Genomic DNA, 18,681 nt, shown 5'->3' on the forward strand with positions numbered 1-18,681 from the left:
ATTTTCATGGAGACAATAATAATAATTAATATAAATATTCTGATTTTTAATATTATGAAACAAAACTTTATAATAATCATTAACTTATAATAATATTGCTTCTTAACATTTACACTTTTATTTTATTTATTGAAATATTAAATCAATCAAAATGCATTATTATTTAATTAAATATTATTGTAGATTTTACATTTTTAAACAAAAATCAAATAAATGTACAGCTATTTATCAACCAATATCCTACAGTAATTAATAATCAAAGAATTATTCAAGATAAAAAAAAAACGAATAACTTCAAATTATATATTAAAATGATAATATTTACTTTAAGACCTTTGATATGTTAATTTGAAAGAGTATATAATATTTATGTAACATATACAAACTATAACTGATAATTTGATTCTCTTTGGTTTAATATACTGTATGTTAATTATTTTATGAGCAATTTCAAGATTCAAATTAATTACTTTGGATAATGATAATCATATTATTGTAAAACCAACTCATTTCAACAAGTAAAGTGTCAAAACATATCAAAATTAGAGTGGTCAATTAATCAAAGAAAAGAAGAACGTAAAAAGAGATGTTAAATAAATCTCAAGAAGAAAAGTATCCAAAAGAAACATTTAAGAAAGATATAGAAATTCTATGAAATCAAATACATTTATTCAATTAGAAATGAAACTGAAAGATATTTAAATGATGATGAAAAACTAGATATTTAGAAAAACTTGTAATCAAGCATATTAAATTAAAAATATGTAGATAATTTGTATATGCCAGAAAGTGAGTGGTAAAAAAATATTCAAAACAAAGATAAATAATGAATTGTCTAAGACAAGATTAAGTACAGAGCTCTAAAATAAATAATTATTACATTATAATTGCTTAATCTATATATTACAAAATTAGGATAACCTTTGTTAAATCATTATGTTAATTACTATATTAATCTGACCGATGCATTTCAGAAATATATAATTGCTACACTTTCATAACACTCAGCAATACATTAATCTAATAAAATGCTTATTGTTTTACAAAATTCTGTTTACTACATTTAAATTAAATTATTACAATATTTAATGTAAGAGGGTTTTGTACAAGTGTAATCACTATCCTTATTGTTTCAGTAAACTTTTGAAAAATATTTAAAAAGTCAACTAATTTATTATGAAAGAACAGCCATAAACCAATATTATTAGTAATTTGTTGTAACAGTTGCCATAAAAAAATACAACTTTGAATTTCGATTTATCTGTTAAATTTATTAAAAATAGAATGAATAGGAATGTTTAAAAATATCTGAAATGTAAATTATCCTGGATTTCAATAAACTATGAAGTAGTTATATAAAAAAATTGTAATAGCTTCATTTTCATAAAACAGACTTTAAATATGCCATTAAGTTAACACTAAATTGATAACTATAAAAATGCAAATAATATTATATATAATTTAAAAAATTAAATTAATGATGGCCAAAAAGTGTCTTTCAAACTGCATGTGACTCTGAAATATTAGTAGTATGGTTTAAAACATATACAGTAAACTCTCGATTTGCAGTTTATCGCAATCGAGAGTTTACTCTTCGGTTTGCGGATTATCCGTGCATGAATTTAATTTTTAAAAAATAATTATATGTGTATGTATTTTTTAAATAGTTGCTCGCTTTCATGTTTACACATCCTATAAGTGTGCACATGTTCATATTTACATGTTTGAAGCGGGTGGTGGGGGTATCTGAAGTCAGCTGGACTGGTTTTAGTTAGGCNATTTGCAGTTTATCGCAATCGAGAGTTTACTCTTCGGTTTGCGGATTATCCGTGCATGAATTTAATTTTTAAAAAATAATTATATGTGTATGTATTTTTTAAATAGTTGCTCGCTTTCATGTTTACACATCCTATAAGTGTGCACATGTTCATATTTACATGTTTGAAGCGGGTGGTGGGGGTATCTGAAGTCAGCTGGACTGGTTTTAGTTAGGTTGCTTCTTTCGCGCCGGACATTTCTTTTCGGAGGAGAAAACGATAGTAAGTACATTTATACAAAGTTTTGTTTAGTTGCATGTTATAATATGTATTACAATTTAAGATTTGATTATATGTACGTATGTATAATACATATTATATATAATATTTTTTTCAAATAACTCTCTCACAAATACTTTTAGTGTAAAATTACGTAAAATAAGATGTTTTTTTTTATTTTCAGATAAGTACCCTTAAAATGACTAATAATCGAAATAAAGTTGTACTTACTATAAAATAAAAACTAACGTTAACTAAAAAATTTGAAAAAGGTGAATCTACATCAAATCTACATGTTGTATTTTAGAAATAAATAATTATAGTTTAGATTATCCATGTTTCTGGATTATCCGTGTCACCTCTCCCCACCATTAGCCCGAATAATCGGGAATTTACTGTATAAACATCTCAAAGCCCAATAATTATATTAAAGCCAAACCTCTAGTGCCGTATTACTTAGTATTTAAGTATTAATAGTAGTGGTAATGTAGCCTGATTTAATCTGGCAACTGTTTTGCTTTAGTATGGCTTAGGCAACTGTTTTGCTTTAGTATGGCTTAAGCAACTGTTTTGCTTTAGTATGGTTGATCATTTAGATATTTTAAATAAAAAAACTCAAATAATATCATTATATCCTTTCAAAAATGATGATAAAAATATTATATTAAATGAATAAATTGCATATATTAATATCCAGAAAGTCAATAATCTGACTGACAACAATCCAAGATGTAGTATTGTTATGATATCATTAATATCACAATTTTATGTCAGCATTTGATGAACTGGTTAAAACAAAGAAACCAAGAATTGTTTACAAACAAAGCATTATGTTGTACAGTTTCCTAAGAAATTAATAAAGTAAAGAGAAACACAAAACACAATTTTCCTAGTAGGAACTTGGAGAAATGCACTTATGAATAGCAGGAATGTATCGGGGGAGTACTTATGGTGCTGCAGAAACCCCTTGATACCAAAGTGATCAATTTTGTTATTTTAAGATAAAAATAATAAAATAATAATGCATCTTATACAACAAAAAGTAATTTTACAGAAACAAAAAACAATTAAATTGATATTTTCTTGTCAAAAATATATGTTGAAAAGGATAAAGCATCAACTAAAGATTTAAAACATATGAATTTAAAATAACTAATTTCAATAATATCTAGCAAAAATAAGAAATGTAATGATTTTATATCTTCTATTCTTCCTTTGGAATCACACAGAGTATAAATCATATTGTAATTTGTATAATTTATTCAAAATTATCCATTTTCCATCTTCCATTTAACAATTTTAAAAAACAAATGAAAAAAAATTACGTAAAAAATTAGGTAACTGGAAATTCTAAGGATAAGTGAGTAACATTTTCCATACAATGACAGGGGATACCCTTGTGCCTTGATGTTCCTAAATCTATCTTGAGCAGTACCAATGGTGGGATTCAAATAATTTAATAACCAGTTTTTTGTCCTAAGGACCATTTTAAGTATAAAAAAATAATATACCAAACAGTAGTTTATTATTTCATGCAGTTAATACTTAAATAAGAACAATAAAAGAGGTACACAAAACTAGATTATGTTATAAGAAAGAGTTTAAAATATTAATGAAAAAATATTAAATAATACCCAACAAAAAAATAATAAAAACTGTTATTTAAAATATTTCCACATGCTTGGATAAAAGTGAATTTTCTTCACTTTTATCCGAGCATCATTGGCTGTTGATTTATCCTTAACCATCTTTTCACTGTAAGAGTAGGTTCCCATTCTTTGAAGAGGTAGGCTGATTAGACTAATAGTCATTGGGTTTGAAATATTAGAAACAGTTAAGTGACTTCTCTTCTCTGAACAGATTATTTTCATCTTTGAAAAACCCCTTTCCATTTCTGCTAAACTTACAGTGATTGTTCTGACAATTTTTTTAGCTCTTTGAACTCTTACAGGCTACATACAGGAACTCTTACATAATTCTGGAAATTTTTAAAAACATTTTTCCATGAAATCTCGATAATCATTAATATCAATTTGGCAATTAAAAATGTCATTAAATATGAGCAATTGTTCTTCAGCTTTTTTCTATGGAACTAATACTTCAATATTTCAGTAATCTGGCTACAAAAATTTGAGAAATTGTAATTTATTCCTATCTTGAAATTGGCTACAACTTGCTTTTAAATGTTCCCAATCAATTAGTCTTTTTTTCAAATTTGTTAAAATGTTTTCTAAAAGTCTTTCCCAAGGAAGCCCAACAGATCTATAATTTTTTACAAATTTTACATTTTTGAGGGTTTCTTAAGTAATTAATTCATCAACTTTTTTCATATGGACCCTTTTGCTTTCCAAGCATTTGAAATTCTTTAATAGATCTTATCAGGAGTTTTTCAGCCTTTATTCTATCTATATTTCCTACTTTCAATTCCAAATTGTTTGGATATTTTGGAAAGTTCAATTTGGTTCTTATTAGATTGATGAAAATTAGTACATATCTTATCACTAAATATTTAAAATGATTTACTTGCTTTATTTCGTTTATCAAGTAGTTAGAGCAAATTGAAATATGCAAAACCTACAACCCATCATCACCCATCAATTCCAAGGATGAAATCACCTTATCTTTAGCATGGCAAGCCCTATTCCAGAAAGATGATTCAATTTAAATTTGCAATGATGCTTATAATAATTAGGAAATGACAACACACATTTTTTCTCTAACTTCTGATCCGCTAATACGAATTTTATTCGTATAAAAAATACATAATCCATCATTATAAGAAACCGTTTATTATGTAATGACTTTAGTTTCGAATCTGGATGGCATGTAATTCCTGTTGGATTTCGAAGTTTGATATTTGAAGTTTCATTCCAAAAAACAGCTGGTCTTTGTTCTAACAGATCATTACAAACGAAACATAGCTTGAAGAAGGACCCAGGAGGGATCTGAAAATGTTAGCGTGAACAATTGAACATACTTCATGCCGGTTAAAGGTTTTTTTTGAAGGATTATTTGTATATTATTCTAAGAATTAAAGAATCCTGAAGATGATCTATGAAGTAAACCAAATAATTCTGTTGTCATATTAGTGTGGTTTTGTTCATTGGTTTTTATGAATATGTTAATATCCAATAAACATAAAAAATATCAAAAAATAATTTGGATTTTACAATTATTATGTTGGGTTTAGTGAATTATACTCAAATAACACCTACTACTGTGTACTATGCTGGACTAGAGTCAAGGCATAACAACCAAAACAAGACAAAAATTAAATAAGTGTGTCAGTGTGTGTGTATGTCTGTATTCAGGAATTTCCTAACAATATGACATGTATTCAATATAGAGGCCTTCTGAAGTATGATGTATGTGTTTCTATACAATTGTAATGTTCCCAGGCCTTTGTGTAGTGGTGTGGTATGACACCTGTAGAGGTGAGAACAACAGGTGTAATAAGCATCCTATCCATCATCCACATATGTTTTATTATTATTATTAATTTACTATGTTTTATTATTTATTTTATGTCAAAATACATCTTGAAAAGTATATAATTAGTATATATTATTTTAATAATCTTTACCATTCATCTTCATTTTTATTTTATCATGTACAGCAGGTGATCGGTTAACGAACATAATCCGTTCCAAGACTTTGTTCGCTATCCAAATTGCTTGTTAACCAATTATCAATTTACCATAGGTTTTAATGGGAATTTAATTAATTTGTTCTGGAGATCCCCAAAAATAAAAAATATATACTTTCTTACTACATTTATTTATATGTAATAATAAAAATACATACATACACAGTCTTGTGTTTTTATTACTCATGTTTTTTCCATTTGAAAAGGTTAAAGAATCTGTCTAATGTCGATTGCTTTTCTCTCTTCTTCAGGATTTTTCGTAAGTAATTAATAGCATTGCAATTGTAGAAATCCCCAAGCCTCAACCTAGTTTGGATGCCGTTCTAAGACTGTTGTTCTGACATCCTCCTATTTCTTCAAAAGATCTTTAATAACAGATATCGGCATTAATCCTCTTTTTCAGAAGAAAACATATTTTGCTGAGTTTCTTGGTGTTCTTCATTCAAGAGTTCTTGGCGTTCTTCTGTCGTCAGATCCATTTCAAGTTCCATTATGAACTCTTCGATGTTCTTTATTTCTCAGATGTGATTTTTGTTACTCCTTTAACTGCTTGAGTCTTCTTGATTATACAGTATTTTTCTTAAATAAGATTGAACTGCGGCCTACTGTAGACCTGTTCACGCCATACTGCCCAGCAACATTAGGCATTTTCTGCCCACTCTCTACTTTTGCTATTATACTCTCATCTTTCGAAAAGAAAAACAGACGCTAAACTTAACAAGTGCCTACCCGACAGTCTTGCAAATACACAAAAGAATTGTTTTGACAGAAAAATAAAAGGATGGAATTACAAGGGAGAGTTTCAAAGTTCAGAGGAATACTATCCAATCGGTATATACAGGCTTGAGTGTCGATTTCGATGTCTCCTGCACTCTGAAAAGTTTCGAATTGTTGCCCGAAGACAAGGGAAGACCAATCAGTATTCATTATTTTATGTTGCTTCTTCTTGTGTTTGTTCTGTGGGGTGTTCGTTATCCGATCATGTGTTTGTTGTCAGAACATAAAAATCTTTCACGACAGTGTTTGTTATCCGATTTGTTAATTAACTGATCACCCACTGTACGTGATAACTGTTGATTGATTATTATACTTACTAATACTTAGCAGATAATATTTAATCTCAAATATAGTACAAAACTACTTTATAATTAAATAAATTTTAAAATATACTTACCAGCTATAGTTTGATGAGATTTTACATTTCCATTTTCAACATTAAGATGATTATTTGCAGTTGCACAATTAGGAAGTGAGGGAGCAACAGTTCGTGTAACTGTAGCCACAGCAGGTGTATGACCTAAACATATCACAGCACTGTCACCACTATTGGCAAGATCAACTGAGTTCACAGTTCTGACTACAGTACTGGGATTCACAACACATTTTGGGCATTCAAGCCCATTCTTAGAATTTGGTGACTTTAAGTCATAGCTGTCGGACAGCACACTAGACAAGCTGGGATTTATCACAGATGTGGACTTGTTATTACTATCTCCACCAGAAGATACAGCTTGCTTTATCTGATGTTTAACTTCATTTTTCCGATTGCTGACACGACTTTCTCCCTTCCCTTTACATGAGGCACTTCTTGTTTCATCTTTGTTGCTACTAAAATCTTTTGATTTTGGTTGAGATTCAGTCTTGCCAATAGTTGGTTTCGTACTTTCTGAATTGTAAGATGTATCCCAGGTCATAAAACTATTAGTGCTGCTCTTTACCCTATGTAAATCATCATCATCAGTTGCCTGCCTTGTAATATTTAATCCCTTTACACGTCCAACTAAGGGTATATAGGATGGATGTCTGTCTAAAGTAGGAGTAAGATTTGAAAGTGGTAGACTGGGAGTTATGTGACTTGTAGGAGGAAGAGAAGAACCAAGTCCATATCCTGATGAATAATAAGTAGGATCTAAATGAATAAATAAAATAGTAAATTATAAAATATTGTAAAAAATCTTTAAATTAAATTATTTTTTAAATAAAAAATAAAAATCATAATATACTAATTCCTTTCAAGAATTTAATTCAAAATATATTTTATTATATCTATATTCAACATATATTAAAGTTTACACAATATTTCAATACTATTCAACAAAATATTACTAAATGAAATCTAACAAACTAGATTTTAATTAAAAATCAGGAAAAAGAGATAAAAGAAAACAGTTCATTGTCTTAAATTCTCATATATTAGGTACTCATAAATTGTGGTCATATTCTTTATACATACAAACTGTTAGAGAAATAAATGGAAAAAGAAAAGATCTAGGCTCTGTATTAAAGAACAAACAATAGCATAATATAAAATAATAATGAAATTAAAACAGAAGCAAAGAATATTTTGAAGATCTGACTACTAAGAATTAGAGAAGATAACTGTACAATACAGAATGACCATAATTAAACTACTACTATTCAACACTGTCTAGAGAGTTATATAGCAGTTCAATTTCAGTGTCTTAACTCTTGAAACACACATGCAGCATTGGCATCATTTTCCGCCAAATAGCTTCTCAAAAATGGCATGATCATGACTATTGCTGTTGATTTGTAGTAATATGAATGAAATTTCACATGTAATAGGCAGTGTTACATCCAGAAATATGTCATAATATATATGCATTATTCATATGCTGCATATTTTTTCTGCTGTTAGCATTGCCACAGATCATATAAAATTGTGATTTCCATTAGGATAATTTTCTTAGAAAAATAAATATTTGAAAACACCACAAATATTTAACATGTAAATTAAACTTGACAAAATACAACATGGAGAACTAAAATAAATTATAAATCTATTAATAATAATTTGAAAAAATATTAAATAATTATTTAATTAACCAATATACTGGAATGAGTATTAAATATTGCTGGAGTATGTAAGTTTTTTTATATGTCAATGTCAATTAAATGATTTAAATAACAGAATTACCTCAATTTACAAACAAAAAGATGACATCAACTATGATACTAACTGTAGCATAAAATAGTGAATGCTTTATGAACTTTTTGACAAAGATACTAGATAAAATGCTGAGAAAAATTATAAAAAAAATACATGAGATGCAATATAAGTTTATGAAAGGCAATGGAACATTAGACAAATTTTTATTATCAAATAATTAATTATATGAGACAAATTCTAGAAGGTGTCCTATGATAAAACATGAGTGGTATAGTATATTGGTGTTTGATGAAGAAGGAAATATCTGAAAAATTGGTCAGAATTTTAAGAGAAATATAAAAGCATCAATAACATTAAGTACAACTTTGGAGATTTGGAGCTATCTGAATTATAAGTTAGGTTATATCAAAGATAATAAGGACTATATTAGAAGATTAGGAAATAGAAAAATACTGTTTACAGATGATCTAATTAAACAGAAGATGCAAGATAAAAACTACAAAAAAAAGAATTTGGTTATGTAAAAAAGTAAACCAAACAACAGCCTTAATTAATTGGTCTATTTTTTGCTACAAATAATAATTAGAAATGAAGTAATTTTGTACTAGAGATAGACAATAGGCACCATTTCTTATCAAAATTAATAATTATAATAATTTAGTATAATTTAGATCACTTAATTTCTAATTATTATTTATAACAAAAATAGCCCAATCAATTAAGGCTGCTGTTTGGTTTATTATTAATACATCGGGCTTTGGGATGTTTATATATGTACTATACATGTAAAAAAGCTTGCGAAAAACAATGGGAGGGATGATAAGCACGAAAAAAAGTGGACAAGTATTTGTGATAGATATGAGAAGTCCTAAAAGAAACATAATAGTTTAAATATCTAGATATTGTTATCAGTGCACTTGGAAAATTCTACACAGAAAAAAATAAAAAAAATTAATTAGAATAAAAAAAAATGCAAGAGATAATATGATGTATATATGATAAAAAAAATGCCAACAAAGTTAAAGATAATAATCTAAAAAAAATGTAATAAGAACAATGCTATTAACAGAAGCAGAAATATAAAATTTAAGAAAATTAATAAAGAATTGATAGAATAAAAATGAAGATAATCAGATTTATACTGAAAGTATAATTGAAAGAAAAACTGAAGAATATAGAAATTAGACAAAAACTATAACACAAGTAATCTGTATTAAAGTGGAAATAAAAAATGTAAGAATGAGACAGTTTCCTTCCATGGTGGAATAACAAAGTATAGAACCAATAAAGGAGATTTATGAAGAACAAATAATAAGGAAGATACCATGGAAAAGATAAAAATTAAGATGGAGCAATAAGAAATGAAATGAAAAAAAAAAAAAAATTTACAGATGAAGAGGTACAAATAAAGATAACAACAGCCTCATCAAAGTAACTAATTTTTAAATTTTGGAATAAGGTGAGGAAGAAGATAGCATCAAATTTCCTTTCATTCAAAAAGTTCTGTAGGAAATGGAAAAGTTGCTAATCATTAGAGTAGCATCTAAAAAATATAATAATAATAATACAAATTATCCTGAATTTCTGTAATTTTCTTTGGTTTTCATCACAGCCTGTGGATGTGCTTTTTCTGGTTGAACTACTGTATTTCATTTTTTTTTAATTTGTCAGTATTAAATATTTTCAGTAATTGCCAATCACAAATTGTTTAATTGAGACAATATCTTTTAGCTGTAAAGGATATTTTAGAGTCAAATAGTTCATAACAAAAAAATAATTTTGCTATCTCATCAAATATACAGCATTATCTTTTCTGGTTGTAATTTAATTTCGGAATCACTGAGAGGGCTCTTCTTATCATACATTTTTACTGAGACTGAAACTTTTTCATTGAATATTATCATAGAGAATCTATTTTTTTGTTCTATTATCAGTATAAAAAATTTTCTTTTTCCCATGAAATGAAGTATGTACTATTAAGTAAATCTTAATCAGATGCAAATATGATGCTCATTTATCATATTTTTCAAATAGTCTATAATTTGTGTTTTTGATTATTTTTATCACAATCTCTCAAAATTTTAAATGTTTTTCTTTTTCAATTAAAGAATTGTATTTGGTCATCATAAACTTTTACTAGTTGTCTTTCTTATTTGCTGCATTGTTTACTGCAAAACTGTCCTTACAAAACTTTGCAAGCTATTTATAATATGCTCTTTGTCCACAGTTCCTCCTCCAAAAACTCAACAGTTTCCATAATTTGGTATAATTTCTCCATAATTCTTCCAATCTCTATAATTTAAAAATTTTTTTAAATATAGTTATATAATTCCTTTCTGGAATTTGTATAACATTACATGTCTTAACAAACACTTTTTCATTCATGTTGAGTACTTATAATAATTCATTTTGAATGCCATAAAACTTGATCTGTCTATGATTACTTTTTTGAAGTAAAAACACAAAGATAACTGACTGCTATATCTAGTTAATAAACATACACACACAATATTGGGAAAAAAGTACTTTGTTTCTGCTAGTTTTTACTAGATAACATATCATTCTATGTTTCTTTATTTTTACAAAATAAGAAGTGATTATTAAAATTTCTTCATGTGTTCATTAATTTTGTAAAAAAATAACTAAACCAGTAGTGTATCATGCTCCTTGTTTTTATGCTTATTACGTTTATTTTATTTTTACTTCAGTTTATGTATTAACCTTCTGCATTTTGAGATGAGATAATTGTTTGGTTCATTTCACTGGTTTATTTTTTGAAGAATTCCCAATACATGATAGAATACTTAAACAGATTTTCAAATTTTCAAATGCTCAAAAAGCTTTAAACCACATTATTGACAATTATTTCCATTTTTTGTTGTTTATGGATTCGGATGATTGGATTTATGTCCCAAATACGTTTAAATCCTGAATAAAAACAGTGGGACTCCTTATATGTTCTAGCATTATATTTTCTTCTAGCAATACATGAAGTCATATTACTGGACAATGTTTAACTCTTTGTGTAGTAGTGTGATGTAGAAGATAAAAGGGATGCTCTGCATATTAAGGAGCTTATGATCATGTGCTTATAGATTAGCAGTTGATATGAATTTCAAGAGATAATATCTGATGGAGCATTGAACTTACGAAATATGCCAAAACTCTATACCTTACTTACACAAAAAATGTAAGTCTAAAAAAAATGCATTAAGTCTGGAATTTCAATACATGATACACAGAAATTAGCCTTAACTTATTTTAATATTTTTACCTTATTTTAGTTTTTTTCTATTACATTTAACTCCTGTTATTTCATTACTATTTACATAATATTTTTAATAAATTTAAATGCTAGAAACCTGAATTTGTATACTGGATAAATATAATGTCTTTTTCTTTTATTTTTAAATAAAAGAAAAACACATTATATTTACATTACATTGTACAGTAGTCTTTTATTTTTAAATAATTTTCTATTTTAAAACAATTGTATTCCTAAAAAGTTGATATTAAAAATCAGTAAAAGTATTTGAAATATTTTCTTCATAATTTTTGTTTGTATTTTGTTTAATATAAGTAAACAAATTATTCAAACCCACTTCAAGATTTAAAGATTTTTATCTGCAATTAAATAAATCAGTATTAAATTAAAATAATTTACATTTAAACATTAATTGAAAATAAAAATAAACTATTTTCTTTTAAACTGAATTGATCATAAATGAATGACAACAATATATTGATACCAATAATCAAAATTGAGAGTGGAAAACAGTCTCTCACCACAAGTTTTTTATACCAAAATGGGATAGGGACAGCAGGTGATAAGTATAGAACCTCTCTTATTAAAATTTCATCAAGAAATATAGATGGGCATTATTAACAATCTGTTAGTACATCATTAGTGATATTGATTTGATGAAATAAAAGAGAAATTTATTCTCTAGAAATTTTATTCTCTAGAATAAAATTTTACTTTTGAAAATCTAATAGCCAAAAAGTGATACTTTTATTACAATAGGATATTAAAATTGAATAGTTAAACTAATGTAGATTTCCTAGAGTCAACCCAAGCATATTTTTCAGATGAACTTATTTCGTTTAAGTTCTTGTCACTCCCAGTTTTATTGTAAAACTTATTGCATTGTAAGTTGCAGTTTTGCTTTATAATTAGCATTCCTTTCCTGGCTTTAATATTTCCTCTTTTGACCACAGGGAATTCACAAGTGAAAATATTCTTTCTACAGAAGTTATAGTTTCTGAAAAACAATGGAATAATTTTATCAAATTTTCATATTGAAATGTTGAAAATCAAGACCTTTTTCATGCATTTCATTGAATACTTTTAACTTTAATCCATCTGTCAGATATGTTGACTTTTCCTTCATTCATTTTTTTCAGATATTTAGTTATTATTATCTTCATTAGCATCCATTGATCAAATTGTCAAATTTTATCTGCTTCTGTTTATGTAATATGTTCCTCAAATTTGTTGAAATTATTTTGTAAGCTATATTTCATACAATAATGAGCAACGAGAGAGGTCCTCCTTACTCTTAAAGGTGGTCAGTCACCTTATTAAGTGAACAGATCATAGGATTGTGCAGGTATGAAGAGGAGATTATAAGGACTATAAGAGACATAGGCTATACTAGCTATTTGGTGCCAAAGACTGAATCTGAAGGGCTTCCTACAGAGATTCAATGTCTTTGGCTTCTCTCTGAGAGTTGAACAGGAAAGCATTTTCTTAATGTACACATGGCTTTACAACATGAATAACTGTTAATGAAAGTGTTTCATACAGACTCTTACAGTCCCTTCTTCATACCTGCACAGTTCCATGAACAGCTAATAAGGTGGCCATGTTTTAGGGCACTAATAAAGAGGATCTTCTCTCCTTGCTCATCCAGACATGAAAGGAAGGAGGAATTACACTACATCACAGGTTTGGCCAAACAACAAGGATACTTCCACAGATCTAATTAAACTCTTATACTATACCAACAACAACATAGAGAACAAATGAAACCCAATGAGAAGTTCTATGTATTGATCACTTATAACAAGATCCTCTCTAGCATCTATAAAGATACAGGAGAAGCCCTACAGTTTTTTCAATGATAAGAAATGACAAGACCCAACTGAGAAGAGCTATATTTTGAGTATCTATACCTTCTCCATACAGACCATGGAAGGAACCATTCCTGCAAGTATATTGATGTTATTGCTAGATGCATGAACATGAGGATTAAAGAGCATGAATATAGTGTCAGGAAGAAGCTTTCTATCACATCACTAGCTACCTATGCCTTTGATAATGTTCAAGTTGAGTTTTTGTAAAAAATCAAAAGTGTGGAACACAATATACAAATGTATTTAATCTATAGAAAGTTGTTTTTTGATTTTTTTTTCAAAAAATCAGGACAAAAGTAAAAATTTTATTAAAGCTGGGATAGAACAAAAACATAGTAATGTCCATTCAAAATGGTACATAAGGTCTCATACCAAAGCAACATATCAGAATAATTCACTCAGCATAGTCATTTGATTCACTTGCTTTTTTCACAATATTCATAATTAAAATCATTAAATTATAAATAATAAAATACTATAATTTTTATAATATTCTATTATTATAACTCTTCAATCTGAAAAACCCATCTTTACAACAAACCAGTTATATAAAATCAAAGTATTTAATATAATGAACATTTTCATCCATTTTGAATGGTCATTTTCAGATCACATAAGCTTAATGCAGAAAACAATTGATTTTGATTTTATATAACTGGTTTGATGTAAAGGTGTTTTCTTGTGTATATTCCCCCAATTTTTGAAGCATATAATCTTCCATGTGAATATTTAGAATTAGTTTTGCAAAGCCATTCTCTTAAAGTATGGGAATCCCTCATAAAAACATGGCACTCCTACAACAGTTTTGCTCTAACATAGTTCAAGAATTTGAAAAATTCTCCATACAGAATTTCACAACTTTTAAGTGCAAACTACATTATTCAATAACTTCTACACACACACCGTGGTGTGTATAATAAAAATTCAACTTACTCAAACTTCTATTTACCTTTATATACCAGTTAGAGGCTTGAGTAAGTTAAATTTTTATTATACATTATTCAATATTTTCTTATTCAAGTAAACATGTGTGCTATTTCAAGCTTTCCCATGGATTTTAGAATATTGAAATTTTCAATTGGTTTTGAGCCTCTTGTCAGGTTTACTTTAATAAAAACTGATAGTGCAGTTTGTTTCTTCCTTGTCCTAGCTTTCCTATTGACCAGGTGTCATCATTGCTTTAAAACTTTTATCCCTTAAGACTGTTGCTAGATTAATGTTGACTGTTGTTCATAGATTAATCTTCATATTTAGTATTTAAGCATTTTAGGTAAGTGTTATTAAACTTTTTTAACTGTAGGTAAGTAATCATTTGTAAAAAATGACGAATGAAATACAGTGGTGTCTTGGTACTCAAACTGTTCCCAACTCAAACAATTTAGTATTCAAACACAAATTCTGGATAATAAATTGCTCAGTCCTCGATTGAACAAACACAAACTGCTAGAATAAATTTTCAATTACTAACATATTTTAACTTTCTATTTTGTGATACATAAAAAATTTTTATGGTAAAAATAAAAAGAAGACAATGACACTTTGTAAAAAGAAAACATCCTCATTCAACTAAAATTAATATGAATGCATAATACTGTACAGTACTTTTAATTCTGATTGTTAGTTAATTATTAATTGGAAATAAATTCCTGATTGCTTTAATAAACATAATTCTCATAGTAACAAAAAAGAATTGTATACTTTTGTTAACTTTTGGAACCTAACTCTATATTTTGTGCTAGTCCTTTGTTTTGTATAGCATGAATTTGCATAACACTGCACTTTTTCAAAATGTAACTACTACGTTATACAGAAGATACCTGTAAATGTTATATAATAAAATAATATGATTTAATTTCAATTAACATTAATTTCAATTTCTTATTCTGATTTTCATGAAAATCTCAACACCATTCATGCATTTCCAGCTACCACATTTATTAAGAACACAAATGCTTTCAGCTTATTTCATAAGCTGATGCAGGCTTATGAAATAAGCTAAAAATTTAATAGATGTGATTGCTGGAAATGCATGAATAGTATTGAGATTTTTGTCTTAATCATAGTTCCAGGTTTGTTTATCTGTTTTGTTCTGCTTAAAATATTTGAATCCTTTAAATTGACTATTACTTCATCTGTCTATGTACTGTACCTTTTGACGTTATAGTTATTTGGAAATTTAATGATTTTCTAATAAGTTTAAGGATATTTTATTTATTTTATGATACTTACAAAATAATATTGGCTTTTAAATATATTTTAAATCACATTATACTGTTTGAAATCAAAAACATATAATAGGAGTAGACTATTAAAACATTTTTTGATAAGATAGAATAATGTTATTGTTATAAACAAAAATGAATTCTCCTTATAACGAAAAAGGATCAAATACAAAAGTCAATACTTTTAATAATCAGAAATGTTTTCAAAGTATTCCATCTGATTATCAGTTAATTTTAATATGGATTTCACATTTTACTCTCTTATTGTGCTTAGATTATGGAGTGGTTATTTGTTGTTTTTTATTGAATTCTGCTTTTGAAAGACAAAATAGGAAAACTTCTCACTCAGAATGTTGCATAAATTTAAATTAATTAAAAAGTATAGGCCTAATCTTTTTTGAGTAAGACTTTCTTTCTTTAACATTGGCAGATTTAGATATGCAGAGACACTAAGCTTAACAATGTAATGGGGCCAAATGATATTAATTAAATATGACAATGTAATCAAAGATTTTGCAATGAAACACTATCAGAAAGAAGTTAGTAAAACAATGAGTAACTAGACCAAATGTTTAAGATTGTAAAACTACTTAAAATTACATTATTAATCTAAACTGACAAACTGTTAGTTACAAAGTTCCAAGAATAAATTTGTTGATTAAATCAAATTTATGACCATACAAATAATTTGGATCTTTACAAAAAATTCCTTTTTAATAATCTGACTAGAGAGAGATGGCTAACAACTTAAAAACTGACAAAATTACATTAATTTTTCTGTATTTTGTATGTAAAATATGGAGAGCTAAATATTTATGTATAGGTCTACTTATTTAAAACTTTATATTTACTATTTATAACTGCTTATTAATAACTGCAAATCTTTATGAAACAAATAACCAGTTGCAAGTTTTAAAATTACAGTGGTACCTAGGTATACGTCTGCTTTAGAATACATCCAATTCGGTATACGTCCTGTTTGGACGAAACAAATTTTGTTCGGTATATGACTTAATTCAATTATACGCGCCATTTATGAACAAGTAGCACTATCGGTGTACTAGACCAGACTAGACGTTCGCGGTGCCACAGTTTATAACTTTTAAATTTCTTCTGATTTTAATTTGTAAGTAAAATTTTATTATTTTTATTAATCATGAATTGCAAAAAGGCAAATGAAAAGCAATAGAAAACTAAAAAAATGACTAGAATCACAATGGAATTGAAAAAAGAGATTGTTGAGAAATATGAAGGTGGCATGCATGTTCGAGATTTTAATTAACTGTTGCCTACCGTATTCCGAGAACGACGATATTGACAATTGTGAAAAATAACGACATTATTAAATCTGCTAACATTGCAAAAGGGGTTAAATCAATTTCTAAGCAGAGATTGAAGACATTAGATCATGTTCAGAAATTGCTTTTGCTTTAGATAACTGAAAAACAGTGTGCTGGAGACAGCATATTAGAAGCAATTATTTGCGAGAAAGCTAAAAAGATACATGCTGATCTCATGAAAAATCAAGCAGGAACTAGCCAGGAAAGCGAGGTGTTTAAAGCCAGCCATTTTTTTTTTTTACATGAGAATGAATTAATCATTTTTACATTACTTCTTATAGGAAAGGTTGGTTTGGTATACGTCCTATTCGGTATAAGTCCAAACATCAGGAACGGATTAAAGTCATATACCGAGGTTCCACTGTATTTATGTTACTCTGGTACCTAAAAAAAGACTAATCAATGAGTTAATCTGCTTGTAGATAAATCTGGTTCTGTAAATTAATTTGCAGAAAACAATGTTTGTTTTACAATTTAATATGTTTCCTGAAGATGAATTTCATATAAGGTTGCTAATCCTTCTGGTTTGGTCAGAAGTCTACAAGACTGAAACATCAATTTTTAATTTTCTCCGATCTCAGCTGATTTGCCCTGGAATCAACATTCTGCTATGTTACATATATATTTTTATTTTTTATTTATTTTCAACTAAAGCAATTAAATAGTTCAATTTTAATCTGGTAATCATTTTTAGCCTGATTTAATCCGATAATTGTTTGGCTTTAAAAGGTAATTAAATTATTTAGAAAAATAGTGTGATTTTCAATACTCTATTTTTCAAAATATGAATTGTATATCATTATTAAAACTAGTGTAGTGGAGTGACTTTTTATGATTAAATCAATAATTAAAACTTAATTTAAATGAAGACATTATAAGATAATTTTTGTTTTTTGAGAAATTTACAAGATTAGGTAAAAAAGTTAGAGTGCTTTGTATTACAGTAGAGCCTCGATTATCCGACCCCCGATTAACCGACACCTCGGTTAACCGACCATCCTAGTCGGCAAATTTCAAATGTCCGCTAGTGATGTGGCGCTACAATATTTGGCTATGTCTTGGCTACTTTAATATTATTTTTACGTGTTTTAGCTGGCAACACTCATTCAACCATGAAAGGGAGCCAGTATTTAATGAGGCTTAATTTTCTAATTTTTAACGATACAATAGCGATGATTATTATTTTAAAAAATTTTTGTTAGGCTTAACATTGATGAAAATTCAATGCAAAGTAGATTAATAGCGATATACTAATATACTAATTACATGGGATATAATAATATACTACACTAATAACGGATTTTTTCATACTTTTCGGTTATCCGACTTTTCAATTATCCGACCAACCCCAGTCCCCAATTGAGTCGGATAATCGAGGCTCTACTGTATT

At 27.6% G+C, this 18,681-nt stretch overlaps 1 protein-coding gene across 1 annotated transcript in view; it reads right to left on the minus strand.

Annotated features, from left to right (window-relative positions):
- Positions 1-18,681, minus strand: part of LOC111633996 (serine-rich adhesin for platelets-like) — a 158,988-nt gene that overhangs the window by 79,083 nt on the left and 61,224 nt on the right. Inside the window, exon 5 of the mRNA XM_023378663.1 lies at positions 6,857-7,591. Coding sequence (XP_023234431.1) covers positions 6,857-7,591 — 735 coding nt within the window. The remainder of the gene's footprint in view (positions 1-6,856; positions 7,592-18,681) is intronic.

The sequence above is a fragment of the Centruroides sculpturatus genome, unplaced genomic scaffold, assembly GCF_000671375.1.
Source record: "Centruroides sculpturatus isolate CEXI.00-Female unplaced genomic scaffold, Cexi_2.0 scaffold826, whole genome shotgun sequence".
NCBI classification, from domain to species: domain Eukaryota; kingdom Metazoa; phylum Arthropoda; class Arachnida; order Scorpiones; family Buthidae; genus Centruroides; species Centruroides sculpturatus.